Genomic DNA, 15,658 nt, shown 5'->3' on the forward strand with positions numbered 1-15,658 from the left:
AGGCCGCCTGTTGCTACCTATCTAATTATAATAATGTATTTTTAATATTTGCTTTTCTTCTTCTTCTCTCGTGTGGGTTGTAGGTGGATTACCAACCTCAACAACCGTGGTGTCAGGGTTATAATTGAGCCGCCAAAGGCCCCAGATATGGCTCATGTAACGACTACTTACTTACATCAGTAAGTAGTAACCGGGACCAACGGCTTAACATGCCTTCCGAAGCACGGATCATCTTACATTCGGACATTCATGTGATCAGCCAGTAATGTCCTAACCAAACTAGGGACCACAAAGTAATTTTGTGATATGTCCCCACCGGTAAACGAACCCAGGACCTCCAATGCTCAACCACTGGTACACTCGCCGCATTACAACGATGTATGCCGATGGACAACCTTCGCGCCAAGAATGAGCCTGCACGCAAGAAGAATATTTGATTTAAGTGCAAGAAATAGTTTTGTATTCATCATCATCATCAGCCCATTAACGTCCCCACTGCTGGGGCACGGGCCTTCCCTATGGATGGATAGGGAGATCGGGCCTTAAACCATCACTCGGGCCCAGTGCAGATTGATGGTTATTAACGACTGCTAATGCAGCCGGGACCAACGGCTTAACGTGCCTTCCGAAGCACGGAGGAGCTCGAAATGAAAACTGTTTTTTTTTGTGGTCACCCATCCTATGACCAGCCTTTGCGAAAGTTTTGTATTAGTGTTTGTAAATGTTTGTTTCCTTTTGGCGGTTGCCCGGAAGAAATTGCTTTACAGCAATAAGGTCGCCCAAATTGTACTGTATTCATGTGTCATGTCTGATTGTTGAAATTTAGTTCTGTGCAATAAAGTATATTTGATTTGACTTGATAAACGTGTTTTCTCGCGGCGCGTTAAGGATAAAAACTGGAACCTCAAATGTAGGCAGCACTGTTGAATGTTCCTAAATGTTGACAGTTCTCCATACTCATCATCATCATCAGCCGTACGACGCCCACTACTCCATACTTCCATACTGTCCAGCTAAAATTCGTGATAAACTGCTCTAAAATGTGGAGCAACGTGGAGTGTATCCCGTCTGAAGGATGAGTTACGACAAAGAAAGGCCAGTTGGAAAAGGACAGTTTAATTTATAAAATTCCCAGAGGCTAAGTGATAATGGCGCCCAACATGGGAAAAAGGCCAAATTGAAGCAATCAATCTAAAAATAAATTTTGCTATTTGGCATGTTCGCATATAAAAGTAAGTTAGTGATGTCAAGAAAAGGTCTAAAAGCAATATTGGGATGGCCGCATTGAAGATTACTTGCTTCAATGTGGCCTTTTTAATCCCCCTGTTTTGACATATAAGATAGTTCACTTATAAATGAGTCTTTAAAAATGAGAGCTTAGTAACAGAAAATTAATTACCTCCCAATTATATTCTATGTATCATTGGAATTACCACAAGGAATTTATATTTTCAGGTCACAGTTTGACCTATATGACAAAAGAATTAATATGGAGTATATAATATAATTCACTAATAAATTGATAATGATATTCATAAACTAAAGTTCACTTTAGTTTGAAAATCTACATTTTAAATTTGAATTCCTCTTTATAAATAATAAACTTAAATTAAAAATTCGATTATAAATAGCAATGGATTGTTTTGATCAATATTTTATAATTCATTATTAAGGTCAACGGTTATTAATATTAGTCATGGTAGCCCAGTTGGTAGAACGCTCGCCTCTCACTTTGTGGTCGCAGGTTCGGATCCAGCACAGGCCTAAACCAATGATTGTCGAATTTGTTTTCGAATTCATGTTGAGATCATAAAAGATTATCCATGCTCAACCGTGAAGGAAAACATCGTGAGAAAACCCACATTCCCGAGAAATGCATTTTCGGTGGTATGTGAGTTAACTTGTGTTGGACTGGTTTTCCCTTCGCAGGTTAGAGGGTCAGACAGGTAGTCGCTCTGTGAAAAACCGGACCTGTCAAAATCTTCAGGTTAGGTAACCGGATTTTTTTGGGGTTGTTGTTCATCAGGCCAGCTTTATTGTGTGCCGTGTGACCGGACCTCCAAGTCGAAGTTCGGTTTCGCCAGCCACATCAGAGCCCACCACAATACCGACCCGGGATAGATATTTAGGAGTCGCCGTCGCCGGATACGGTTTGGACGACATGATGATGATGAGATGAGGTTGGTTGTTGGTCCACATCACAACCCACACGATAGAAGAAGAGTGACAGCCAAGTTAAACTGTATATAAACTGCATCATCACATCACCAGCCCATTAACGTCCCCACTGCTGGGGCACGGGCCTTCTCCTATGGATGGATAGGGAGATCGGGCCTTAAACCACCACGCGGGCCCATTGCGGATTGGTAGTTATTAACGACTGCTAATGCAGCCGGGACCAACGGCTTAACGTGCCTTCCGAAACACGGAGGAGCTCGAGATGAAAACTTTTTTTTTGTGGTCACCCATCCTATGACCGGCCTTTGCGAAAGTTGCTTAACTTCAACAATCGCAGACCGAGCGCGTTAACCGCTGCGCCACCGAGCTCCTCATAAACTGCATATAATAGCATATTACGTGCCGCGTTTTGCGTTTTGTTGTGTGTACTTAGCGTTTTGCGTGTATTTAGTTCTGTGCAATAAAGTATATTTGATTTGATTTAATAGCGCGAAGGAGACCGATTTCTTGTCTCTTTTTCACTAGGCGATGTACTAATGTCTATCATACCATTTTTCTAATCATGCTTTGTTTTGGCGGGGTCCAAATTTGTTTTAACTTTAAGTGATAAAAAAAAACCGACTTCAAACGCAAAACTAAAAAGCAATAAATAAATTTACTTCGCGCAAAGTAATAAGTACGTATTTACAATTAGTTAATTAATTTTATAATTCTGAAGCCGGTGCCAAGTAAATGCTACAACGAAGTACCGATTCATATATTTTTCAAATACTGATTGTTTTGTGATTTTTTGTTTGACCTTGTTTTGTAATTGCTTTGATATAGGTATTAAACAATATTGTGTGTACATAGTAATTTGATATTGTAGTAGGGTTGTTGTAGCATTTACTTGGCACCGACTTCAGAATTATAAAATTAATTAACTAATTGTAAATACGTACTTATTACTTTGTGCGAAGTAAATTTATTTATTGCTTTTTAGTTTTGCGTTTGAAGTCGGTTTTTTTTTTGTTAAAAATTTTATTTTATTTTACGATTTTAAGTGATGGTTAGACCGTGGAAGGATGCAGAGATTAACGATATCAGACAGATTATCAGATTTATATTAATAATATAATGTTTTACCTTACAATAAAACAGTTATTATATGCAGAAACCTTATTCGAGACCTATAGAGTGAGACAGCATTACTTCCGTTTCCTTTGAACAGCCCCCAAACGCCCCCCACCCCCGCCCCCCGGCGGCCGGAACGAAGAGAGGGGAGCCTCGCTTGTCGCAGGCAGGCCGTGATCGGCTCGTCACATTGCATCTCACTGGAGTATATGAAAATGTGAAACTGAAAGGATGCCAGCAGGCAGAAATTAAAATATAGGTCTCGAATAAGGTTTCTGCATATAATAACTGTTTTATTGTAAGGTAAAACATTATATTATATGCGCTGAACCGTTATTCGAGACCTATAGAGTGAGATGTGTTTGTTATCGCCTGGTGGCAAGCGAGCTGTGTTATAGGTAGAAGTTATTAAGATGCCAATGTGTGAGATAAACAGTAGGTGTATAGTAAATTAATCAGTTTATTATTTAAAGTAATAGCTAAATGAACATATAAGTAAGTATGTGCAAATCAAGCAGTAGGTACAAAAAGTTCTAGAAATATTGTATTGATTATTAATTGACCGAATCTCTGACGAATAAAACTTAGCAAAAGTGTTGGGTGATCGCCAATTTCCCTTTGCCATAACCTCGTCGATAGGACAGTTGTCGAGCCAGTTGAACGAGGCGGCGGCGCTTCGCGTGCTACCCGCGCTGGCGCTCACGCCCGCCTCCCGCAGCAGTGACTTCACCCACCCGCCCAGCACGGTGCGGGATGCTGCTCGCACACCGCCTCGTGCGGTTATAAATAAATCAGTCAGGTCTGTGCCCCTTCTTCGAGCTGATACTTCAATCAGTTTACGTATCCAAAAGACTGGGCATATGGTGTCGTTGCCAGCTGTGGTCAATTTCCACGAGGATTGTCTGTGAGTATAGCTGTCAGTTTTTGAACCAAATCTTGGATGTAATATGACATAGTCCGAGTAGTCCGAGAAGTGATCTTTGTCCATATGTAAGAGGGTTAGATCATGAACCCTGCGGCTAGATGCGAGCAGGAGTATCAAAGCGGTTCGTCGGGATATCTCATAAAGAGTAAGATTGGTCAGACCATTACAGGTTAGCCATTTTATTACTAGGGAGGGGTCCCAAATTGACATTGTTTTAGGACGTGTCCTTGCGTCGGCGACTGATATAGCTTTGAGAATACGCTTTACCACAGGGTTTGCGCTGAGCAACTCTGAATCGGGATTAGTTAAGGTAGCCACAGTAGACTTATAAACTAAAATGGTCTTATAAGACAGACCTTGTCTTAAATGGAGATGAGCTAAATACTTAGCTAACTGAGATCCTGATGGGTTGTGACTGTTAACCTGATTAACATTGCACCAGTCGAGCCACTTGGCCCAAATACCAGAGTAGATTTTCTTAGTGGATGGCCTCCAACTTGAGTCTAGTAACTCCTTTTCTTCAGTGGACCAATTACTTAGTAAGTGGCTCCACCCCTCACTAACCATACTTCTAGGCACATCTGGTCTACTAGTGGAGGTGGCATTCCCGTTCGAGTGTCCACCAGTCGCTGCCTCAACCACGTCAATGTCCAAGGGGCTGCTATGGCCCTGTTCTTCAAGTCTGGCCGCCAAAATACTTTGTGCCATCGTGGGACCAGCAGTAAGAATAGGCCCTTGGCTTTGTTTAGATGCGCAAGTACGCGAGGGATCAAGTGTGGTGGCGGAAATATCCACGCTGTGTGGTAATGCCATATTTTGCTGAATGCATCGTGATACTCTGCTGACAGATCTCTGCAATCCCTCGACACGTACCGTGGTAGGAGGTGTGCACGTTTCGATGCAAAGAGGTCGATCTGCGGTGTTCCGTATCGACGGAATATCACCTGGCAAGCTTCTGGAGTCAGTGTCCACTCTGCTTCGGCCTTTTGTCGTGATAGAGTATCGGCCTCCACATTGTACTGTCCGGGTAAATAGTAAGGTACAAGATGTATCTCGTTCTCGTCCACTATCTGGAATAGCGTCCGTGTCATGAGAAAAAGAGCTTTCGAACGTAATCCGCCTTCGTTTCTTATATAGCTCACTACGCTTTTGTTGTCCGACTGGACTAGTACACTCGACTTCCGAAGTCGATGGATATTTGTGTGAATGGAGAAAATTATGGCCCACATTTCTTTCAGATTGCTGTGCCATAGTTTCTGATCGGGGTTCCAAATACCGCTGGTTAATCGTATGCCGTCTATCACCGCGCCCCAGCCTGTGCCGGACGCATCGGTTGTCAAGAAATGTGCGATGGGAGCACAATGAATAGGCGTGCTCGCCGAGAGCGCCTTTAACCACCAGTGGAACTCTTCTAAGACTGCTTGGTCGAGCGCACACTTCGCATACGGCCGGTCTTTCGGTAAACGAGCACAAGCCATCTGTAGTGGGCGGCAATGAAGCCGACCTCTTGGTATTGCAAACGAGGCGAAGTTTAATGTGCCCAACATGCTCTGGGCATCTTTGAGATTCCACTGATTCAAGATCATAATACGTTTGATCTTTGATTGTGTTCTGAGTCTCTTTTCTACTGGAAACAGTTTTAAGTTTCGACTGAGGTCCCATGTCACGCCCAGATATTCTAAGACTTGAGTCGGTATTAGAACTGATTTCTTGAAATTCACCGTCCAGCCCAGTGTAGATAGAATTCGAACGGCTTCCGCAGCCTGATCTGCTAAAACATGTTTTTTCTGGTTGACAATCAGGAAGTCGTCGAGATAAACAATCACTCTCATGCCTCTGTTGCGAAATACTTGTGCAATCCAGTTGGATATCATCGCAAACGTCACGGGTGCAGATGACAGCCCGAACGGAAGGCTCGTGATTTGAAGTAGCTCTGGTTCGACTGCATTTTCCATTTTGTACAAAACTCTGAGATAAGGGTGATGAGACTGGGCTATGGGAATATGAAAATAGGCTTGGGTTAGATCTATTTTGATGGCCCAGTCTCCCTTTTGTAAAAAGTCCGGAATACGATGCATATTGATTAGTTTGAATTTGAACTCGATCAGGTACTGATTCAAATTTTTTAAGTTGAAGATCGGTCGGTCGCTTGAATCCGATTTTTTCACTAAAAACATTGGACAAACAAAACTCGGAGTTGGCGGTGCGGGTACTAGAATGTTTTGTTTTTTTAAATCTATAATCTGTTTTGACATTGCTGCACTGGTAGGCGTTTGATATTTGTTCAAAAGTTTGTGATTGATAAGTGAGGGTACCCTCTGAAACGGTATGCGATATCCCGTTATTATGTGTATTATGTGAACCGGTGCGCCGTATTTTTGCCAACTCTTTACGTAATCTTTTAAACAACCGCCGTAAAACAAATCTTGTTTCTGTAGGTAGTCATTTGCGAAAGCGATTATTATTTTTGTAATTAGTTTGAGTGGGCTTTTTGTCGCCAAGTATAGTATTCGATTTTTGCCCATGACTGTTCTTGTTTTTATTAAAATTATTAGTACCCTTGCTAGTGGATGGCCCAGGATTATGGTCGGCCTTGTTGGATTTGCTAGCTCGTTTGTTTCGTGCGTTATCAGCTTTGTTGCGCCACGACATAAATGGTTCACCAGCGGTTGAACGCTTATTGTTGTAAAACACCTTGTGTGTCCCTCCGGCCTTAGTTAAGAAGGCGCTCATCAATTCCGGATTGAACAAACTTGATGTGACGAGCCGATCACGGCCTGCCTGCGACAAGCGAGGCTCCCCTCTCTTCGTTCCGGCCGCCGGGGGGCGGGGGTGGGGGGCGTTTGGGGGCTGTTCAAAGGAAACGGAAGTAATGCTGTCTCACTCTATAGGTCTCGAATAACGGTTCAGCGCATATAATATATGGTTAGTAGCGATCACAATTGATGAACATGTTTACATACACACACACATACACACGTGTGGTTGTCAGTGGAAGCTGCTGTCATACACACTCACGCACACATATATATATATACACTAGATTTCGCGTGGTTCCTGGTGTCCTGTTTGTTCGAAACTGCCCCACCTATCTCTTCGTATGGCGGTCATCTTGTTTTTCCGCCATTTTGATTTTTTTCACCGGCGAATGAATTTGACCAAGATTTAAATAGGTGTCGTGGAAACAAAAAAGTTCCAGGTTTGAAAGGTGCAATAGGTTTGCCAGGCCGTAGGATGTCTCCTTGATATGGAGCAGTTTTGAAAGATGACGATCCGATCACTCCCCTATACATCATTTTTACCCCCGAGACAATTTCTGGAAAAACAAAATTTTGTATGGCGGCCATCTTGTTTTTTCGCCATTTTGTTTTTTTTCGCCAGTCATTAAGTTCGACAAAGATTTAAATGGGTTTCGTGAAAGAAAAATTGTTTCAGGTGCGATAGTTTCGCCAGGCCGTAGGGTGTCACCCTGATGCGGAGCAGTTTTCTTAAATCGGGAAGTATTTCCGTACTTTACATGATGTTCCGATCACAACCCCGATATATATTTCATACCTCCGAGACATTTTCTGGAAAAACAAAATTTTGTATGGCGGCCATCTTGTTTTTCCGCCATTTTGTTTTTTTTTCACCCGCGATGGAATTTGACCAAGATCTAAATAGGTGTTCTGAAAGAAAAATTGGTTCACGTGCGATAGTTTTGCCAGGCCGTAGGGTGTCTCTCTGATGCGGAGCAGTTTTTGGTGACCAGAAAGTATTTCCGTACTCTACATGACGTTTTGAGCAAGCGCCCCATACATTATTTTTAACGAAAGGGGCTTTTTCTAAAAACAACAAAATTTTGTATGGCGGCCATCTTGTTTTTCCGCCATTTTGTTTTTTGCACCGGCGATTGGATTTGATCAAGATTTAAATACGTTTCGTGAAAGAAAAATTGCCACAGGTTGTATAGTTTTGCCAGGCCATAGGGTGTCGCCCTGATGCTGACCAGTTTCCGAAGGTCTGGAAGGTTTCCCGGAGCCTAGACACTGATCCGACTAATTTGACATTACAAACGCACTAGTCGCCCCTACGATTTTTGAAAATTCCCCTCGATTTCTCTGGTCTGCCATCATCAGACCCTGACTTCCTTGACATGGGACCACCTTGGGTATATCTCCTTTCGAACAAAAAAAGAATTATCAAAATCGGTTCATATACGACGAAGTTATGCCCGAACAAACATAAAAAAAAAAAATATACGGTCGAATTGAGTACCTCCTTTTTTGAAGTCGGTAAAAAATAGGGCAATTTATGGCTCGTATATGTATAATATGGTTGCCTTGAAGAAATCACTTTAAGAGATACGTCCGCCATTTTTAATGTAGCTAGTTAAGTCTGTTTATAATTATTTTCATTTGTGCAATAAAGTATTTTGAATGTGAATATAAAAACGCTACATTGTTGTAAGTTTACGCGGTTATTATCATAATAACCAACAACAACAGCAACAGTGTCGAAATATCGGGAGTCTCATATCCTCATTTAAACGCGGTAAGAACCCGTTAATGGTGCTAATTCCTGTAAATACCATCTAATTTTATTTTAAGTTATATCTGTCATTTTCTTATCCGCCGAAAAGGAAAGGGACGGGTAATCGACAAGCATAAAATTTATGGAACACACGTCAATTTTAAGCACAAATCTAAACTAACCGTCTAAAAATTTTACATCCGTCAATAACCCGACACAGTTAAGTAGACAGCACGTCAAACGGATTGCATACCAGCGACGTACCTTTTGATTCGCCCGGGTTATTCATTCATTTACTCATTCTTCCTAAAATTAAGAGCTGTGAATCATCCGTCCCTTTCCTTTTCGACGGATATGAAAATGACGGATATAACTTAAAATAAAATAATTAGGCGGTGTCTGCAGGAATCGGGGCCATTATGTGCTTTAATTAAAAACGCTACATTAGAGTAATTCATCTAAACAGTAATAATGCTATTTGACATTGGTTTCTATTATGCTTACTAAGGTAGTTTCATATGTGCAAATGTAATTTACTTAGAAATATTGTTTACAAATAAAATAAAGGAAACTTGGAAATATGGATTTCACTGTTGAAAAATAAATAAAATTCGGACATTATCCGACCGCTTACAAGACACTGTCAAGAGAAAAAAATATGTGGCAGCATTGCAAAAATACAAACGTTACTATTTTAAAACGGTTCATTTATGTAAATACAGATGTCATCAATAAATGTGGTGAAACGTTGTACACATTGTTACATATCTAATTTATTATTAAAATTGGTAAATAAGTTAAAACAAAAATTGAGGATGACTTTCGATTATCGAAGACTTCCTATTTCTAGATTCATTTTTTTAGATGTTTCTAGAATTTCTTACGAACTTACATAGGAGGTAATAATAAAAAAATAAAAAAATCCATCCAACCGTCCATTTAAAAAAAATAAAAACCAATAAATTGTTATACATTTTCAATGTTTATGTTCAAGCATTGAACATTTTTTTTAGATGAATTGCTTTAATGTGGCCGTTTTACATCCCAAGATTAAAAAAGTAATTTTCTTACCTGTAGCTCCGGTTATAAGTATATTCTTTCCATGATAAAACCGTTGAATTTCCGACAGTCTACTAGTTTCATTTAAATTAACATCCCGACTTATATTAATATCACTACATAGGTTATCTACACAACTATTTAGAATTTTCACCGGGTCATTTGCACTTTTTTCTAAAAACAATTGTTTTTTAACACAATTTTTTAGGTTTCTCAAATTTTCCACTTCGGTATTCGTCATGTTGCAAGTTTCGATGGCCGCCATTTTGAATTCTTCACTGTGCCGTTGACATTTTACCTGTGGGCAAAAAAAAAATATTCATCAACATACTCACCAAAAAAAAAATATTCACCGACAGAGGGATTGTGTCCTCTAACATGATGGACTAATGTTATCAAAATATCAAAATCAAAATAGTTTATTTGCTTTAAATAGTACATCAATATATAACCTCGTTATTGGGACTTCCTAGTAAGCCTCATTTAAAGACCTGTGTCAGGAAGCCCCGCTCTTCCTAATCGGTATTACATCTTTGATAGTACATGTATCTATTTATTTCTTTTAACAAAAATAATCAGCGTTTAAATAAAGATAAATACTTATGATTGTTATGGGCGATAGGCTAATCCCTTATCACCATAAGGTTCATCACATCCATCTTTGGACTTCGTATCAACAGTGGCTGCAAGTTGTCTTTGATTACTTGTGGCTCTGCCCACCCCGTTAGGGATTACGGGCGTGAGTTTATGTATGTATGTATTCATCAACATCTCCCAAGCGTTGGTATATTTATGGCTTAAATATGAATCCACGCATCGAAAATAACGTACAGGGGGGTATAAAAAGGCTACATTGAAGTATTTCATCTAAAAAGCCCCATCCCTAACCACCCATAACCCTGACACCAGGATTGATGAGGTTGGTATTCCACTTCACAACCCACACGATAAGAAGAGAGATCTAAAAAGCAATTTGACGTTTGTTAACTTATCTACTTTTACCTCTATATAACGCAAATATAAAATTACAATACTGCACTTTACATGAATTGCTTCAATACGGCCTTTTCAAAACCACGAACAGGGTAAACGGCCACCTTGAAGCAATGTATTAAAAAGCGATATAGCAATTTGACATTGCGCACTTGTTTTCCAATTGCAATGCTGTTTTTTAAATGAATTGCTTCAATGTGTTATGTGGTTTTTAGACCCCCAGGTCTTTTGAACAATACAAATACACTTTATTGCACCAAAATAAGAATAAATAATTACAAAAAGACTCTTAACCAAGTACATGGCAAATGGCGGCCTTATCGTTTAAAGCGATTTCTTCCAGACAACCATAAAGGTGAGGAAAAATGTAAAAATTGAACTGGCAGTTGATAAATGTTTTTTTTTACCATTCCAGGCAAGTCGCGCTATCATAGGATAAACGGTCAAATAAAAAAATACCTAAATAAAAAAAATGTAAGAATTAAGTACTGTAAGTACTTATTTTTAATAAAATAATAAATAAATGTTACGCTCTAGATTTGGCTTGACATATAAAAAAAATTACTTCGCAACCCCTGGTTTCGATTATCCCGAAGGGAGATAATCCGTACTCAAATTCAAAAATAGCTGTTACTTACTCTTGCTAAGACAGACTGGAACTTAAGTTCAGCGATTCACGTCAAACTTTTATATATATCACTGTGTTTACTCACATAGTCTACGTTTCATATTAGTTCACGTTTACCATCTCAGAATACATAACTTAACGTGAACACGTGAACCATATCACAAACGGTAAAGAGCGTGTCTGACTCGCGTGCCGAGGGTTCTAAATTAAAACCTTTTCCTAAGTGACTTATTGTAGACTAGCTTTTGTCCGCGACTTCGTCCGCGTAGCGTGTTATAAAAGAGAGATCTTTGTGTGTGTGGGAGTGCATGTCAAATTTAAAGCATCTAACTTAATATGCAGTTTAGATTTTTTCATACAACATATTTTCCCCGCTAACTCTAATTTTTCAAAATACAGCCATAACTAAACTTAGGTATGCATGCATGCTAGATTAAAAACATCTACTCGTATCTTACGCGGTTTAGATTTTTTCACACAAATGTTTTTTCCGCTAACTTCCATTCCCGTGGGAATTTTGCAATATCCTGTTGCAACTAAGCTTTAAGTTAACTATGGTACCTGCATGCCAAATTTCAAACGTCTAACTTAAGTGGTTTAGATTCTTCATACAAAGGATTTTCCCGCTAATTTCCGTTCCCGTGGGAATTTCTGGGAATTCCTTTCTTAGTGCACCTCTACGGTACCTAAGCTATGTCCCTTCTAAATTTCAAATGCTTACGTTTAGCCGTTTAGGCTGTGCGTTGATGTGTCAGTCAGTCAGTTTCTCCTTTTATATATTTAGATTTGACGCAAAGGGTAACTACTTAGCCGGACAAATGCGGGCTCTCACCCGGTACTAAACTTTAAGACAACAGGCCTGAGGGTGCCCAATTGGACGCGAACCTCGGCTCAGGGCGTCATTTGAGAGGGTTATATTTGAATGAACTAATCGACCCTAGTGAGTCGATAGCGATAAGCAATGAATTAGGTAAATCGTAGACTAAGTGTTTATTGTCCCGAGCTGATTAGCCGCTTCTATCATCTCCCTAGCATTATCCCGTATTTCATAGGGTCCGCTTCCCTAACCTGAAGATGACAGGTCCGGTTTTTTACAGAAGCGACTGCCTGTCTGACTTTCCGACCCGCGAAGGGAACACCAGCCCAATACAGGTTAGGTCACATACCTTCGAAAATGCATTTCTCGGGAATGTGGGTTTCCTCACGATGTTTTTCTTCACCGCTGAGCACGTCAACAAACAATATACAATACGTCACGGCAAAAAAAAAATCAGAAATCCGTCGCAGCTCGGTTTTGATGCAAAATCCATTTCGATCTTCCTATTTTTGTCCAGTCGAGTAAGAGTCCATAAAGAATTAATGTCTACACCAAGTTCGACAGATAAGAACAAATGGTTCTCGAGTTTTAGCGAGACTACCGAACAGCAATTTATTTTTTATATAGATTATAAAAAAACAGCACACTGGTCCATGAATGAAAGTTTTTTTTTGGTTATCTAAGTAGAGGCAGTAGTAAAGAAGCTCCGTTATGCAACGCGGGTCAGTGGGCCACCGGTTACGTGCGCGCGCGCCGGTTTGATACCCACTTTTGAGGTTTTATATTAAATCCGCTTTGTTTTAGTTTTATTTACATTGACTTGGAAGAAGGTCATTGTGGTCCTGTGGTACACCGGCTTGCTTCTCAATCGGGGAGCGCCGGTTCGAACCCCGGTACCGGACTTGCACCAATGAGTTATTAATTTATCTTTAGTACTTACAGTTTTCACTAACACAGTTGTCTCGACCTTCTTCTATCGGTTGTGAGGTGGACGACCAATCTCATCAAGCCTGGTGTCAGGGTTATTGAGCCGCCAAAGGCCCTGACGAGACTCAAGTAACGACTACGTACTTACATCAGTATGTTGTAACCGGGACCAACGGCTTAACGTGCCTTCCGAAGCACGGTTCATCTTACTTCTGGACAATCAGGTGATCAGCCTGTAATGTCCGAACCCAACTAGGGAACCATTCGACCATTATAGACGGCGATTCGGCTCACCACCATTGATCTAACAAAAAGCTCGGTGAGGTGTGGGTACTTAGTTCATCTTGCGATGGATGTACCTCTCTACTGCTTTCCGGAATACCTCACAATGTCATTCGACCATCGGGTTGGTGGTCTGGTTCTGTACTGAAAATGTATTCAACATGTTTTTGTTTTTATAAACGCCTAGAACGACTCTAGGCTGAGGGCTACCGCAACTCTTTGCAAAGGTTTATCTTGCAGCTATTTTTCCTCGGTTGTGCAGGCTGTATCCGCACTGGGCCCGCGTGATGGTTTAAGGCCCGATCTCCCTATCCATCCATAGGGAAGGCCCGTGCCCCAGCAGTGGGGACGTTAATGGGCTGGTGATGATGAAACAGGCTGTGAGATGCTGGCGCAGTAGTTTTTGAAGTAGTTTTAGGCGGATGAGACGTTCGATGAAAAAATATATATGTATGTACCTACCTACTTATGTAAGACTTGAAAACTTGACAATACAAAGTGTATTTAACTATATATTATATATATATCAGTATTTAACTATGTTTCCGTAATCGCTTTATTCAATTTGTTGTGTTCCTGTCTTGCCAATAAAGAGATGAATAGATCGTAGTAAATTACTTACATACATACATAAACAGCCTATATACGTCCCACTGCTGGGCACAGGCCTCCCCTCAATCAACCGGAGGGGGTTTAGGAGCATACTCCACCACGCTGCTCCAATGCGGGTTCGTGGAGGTGTTTTTACGGCTAATAGCACGCGGTTAGCGGTTAATTACTTATTCGCAAAAAAAATGTCTGACTAGAATATATTTTTTGAATGAAGAATATTTCTATGTTTACGTAGGATTAGTACCCATGACCTGTGGTTTAGAAGGCGGCTGTGCTAACCTAACCTCAAGTCATTGCATACTGAGTAGAGTTGATAGGGCTGCCAAAAATAAAGATTTGATACCTATGCTACAGTTTATTTTGTAATGCTTTTTTGTTTTCTTTTTTATGTTATATTTTTTTTGTAAGTAATATTTAATTGTAAGTAATATTAAGGCTAGTTTTTATTAAAACCCCTTAAGATCTTAAGATGACGTCAGTGCGGCTAACCTTGAAATGTTAGGTGTCACTTTTGTGCATACCTGGTTTTCTTATACCGTGTTTTGAACATACCTTGTTTTACTGTACCATGCCTATTTTATGACAGCTCTATTCTAGGACGGCCCTGTTCTAGGAAAACGATAGAAGATGCTTTTATAATGATTGCGAAAAAAACATAACGACGGTGTAATATCGCCATGTTGGTCACAGGTCGGCTGTCAAACCGATGTGTGCCATTTCTTATTGCGAACGGTATGCTTACTACTTAGAAAGTGACCGCAAAACATTTTCGCAAATAGGTTGTTTTTGTTTTCTATTTACAATAAAATACAATAACCTGTTTTGTGAGCCTAATAAAAAAAAAAAAAAAAAAATAGAAAACTCAACGTAAACTAAGTACTTAAGTAAATTGAATTCTACTTTTTTTGGGGTTATGTACAAATAGAATAGAAGTCATGTCATGTCATTATCATATAATTAGGTACACATAAATATCATCAAGTGCTAACTTAACATTTACTAAAGTTTGGCACACTCAATTAAATCAATTTAGGGTAAATTAAGTAAGTAAATGAAGTTAAACTTTTTTGGAGTTCACAATAAAATACCAGACAGTATTATGAATTTGTCAGAAAATAAATTTAAAACTAATGTAAAGCTTACTTTATGTAAAAAAGCTTATTTATACGATTATGATCTACCTGTGTTTCACAAATAAATCAATTTGTAATTTGTAATTTGTAATTTGTAATGATTAGGGACTTAAATGATAAACATGGATAAAAGACATAAGTACCTGTGCACGCAAACTATACTCATGGCTGAAATTTGAATCTGCCGCCTCGACTTACGCGAGCCGCGGCATTCCACGCTATTGGTCGAAACCAATATGGCGTCACACTGTTCGCGCCGACCACGGGGTTCACCACGGATAATTTGTTTGCTGTGAATTTATTGTGAAGAAACTGTTTAATTTATCGGAAATTGTGTTATTAATGTTGGACAATACCTAATTCAACTCAGCTGAGTGTTAAGTTGGTGAATACAACAAGGAACTGTCGGCGGTATAGGTATCTCGGTCCCGTGGTTTGGAGCCCGGCGCAGCAGCAGTCAGGTTGGTGGCCTTCTTATT

The 15,658-nt window shown here is 40.0% G+C and overlaps 1 protein-coding gene across 2 annotated transcripts in view; it reads right to left on the reverse strand.

Annotated features, from left to right (window-relative positions):
* The window catches only part of LOC126379177 (fatty acyl-CoA reductase wat-like), a 55,179-nt gene that overhangs the window by 23,182 nt on the left and 16,339 nt on the right, over nt 1–15,658 (reverse strand). Inside the window, exons 1-2 of one of the 2 annotated variants that reach the window (XM_050027849.1) lie at nt 11,419–11,513; nt 9,800–10,085 (exon numbers count right to left, since the gene is read on the reverse strand). In XM_050027849.1, coding sequence (XP_049883806.1) covers nt 9,800–10,052 — 253 coding nt within the window. In that variant the 5' untranslated portion in view covers nt 10,053–10,085; nt 11,419–11,513. Of the gene's footprint in view, nt 1–9,799; nt 10,086–11,418; nt 11,514–15,658 lie in introns of those variants that run through there. The other variant, XM_050027848.1, reaches the window with a different exon arrangement.

This window comes from Pectinophora gossypiella, chromosome 28, assembly GCF_024362695.1.
Source record: "Pectinophora gossypiella chromosome 28, ilPecGoss1.1, whole genome shotgun sequence".
Classification (NCBI taxonomy): Eukaryota; Metazoa; Arthropoda; class Insecta; order Lepidoptera; family Gelechiidae; genus Pectinophora; species Pectinophora gossypiella.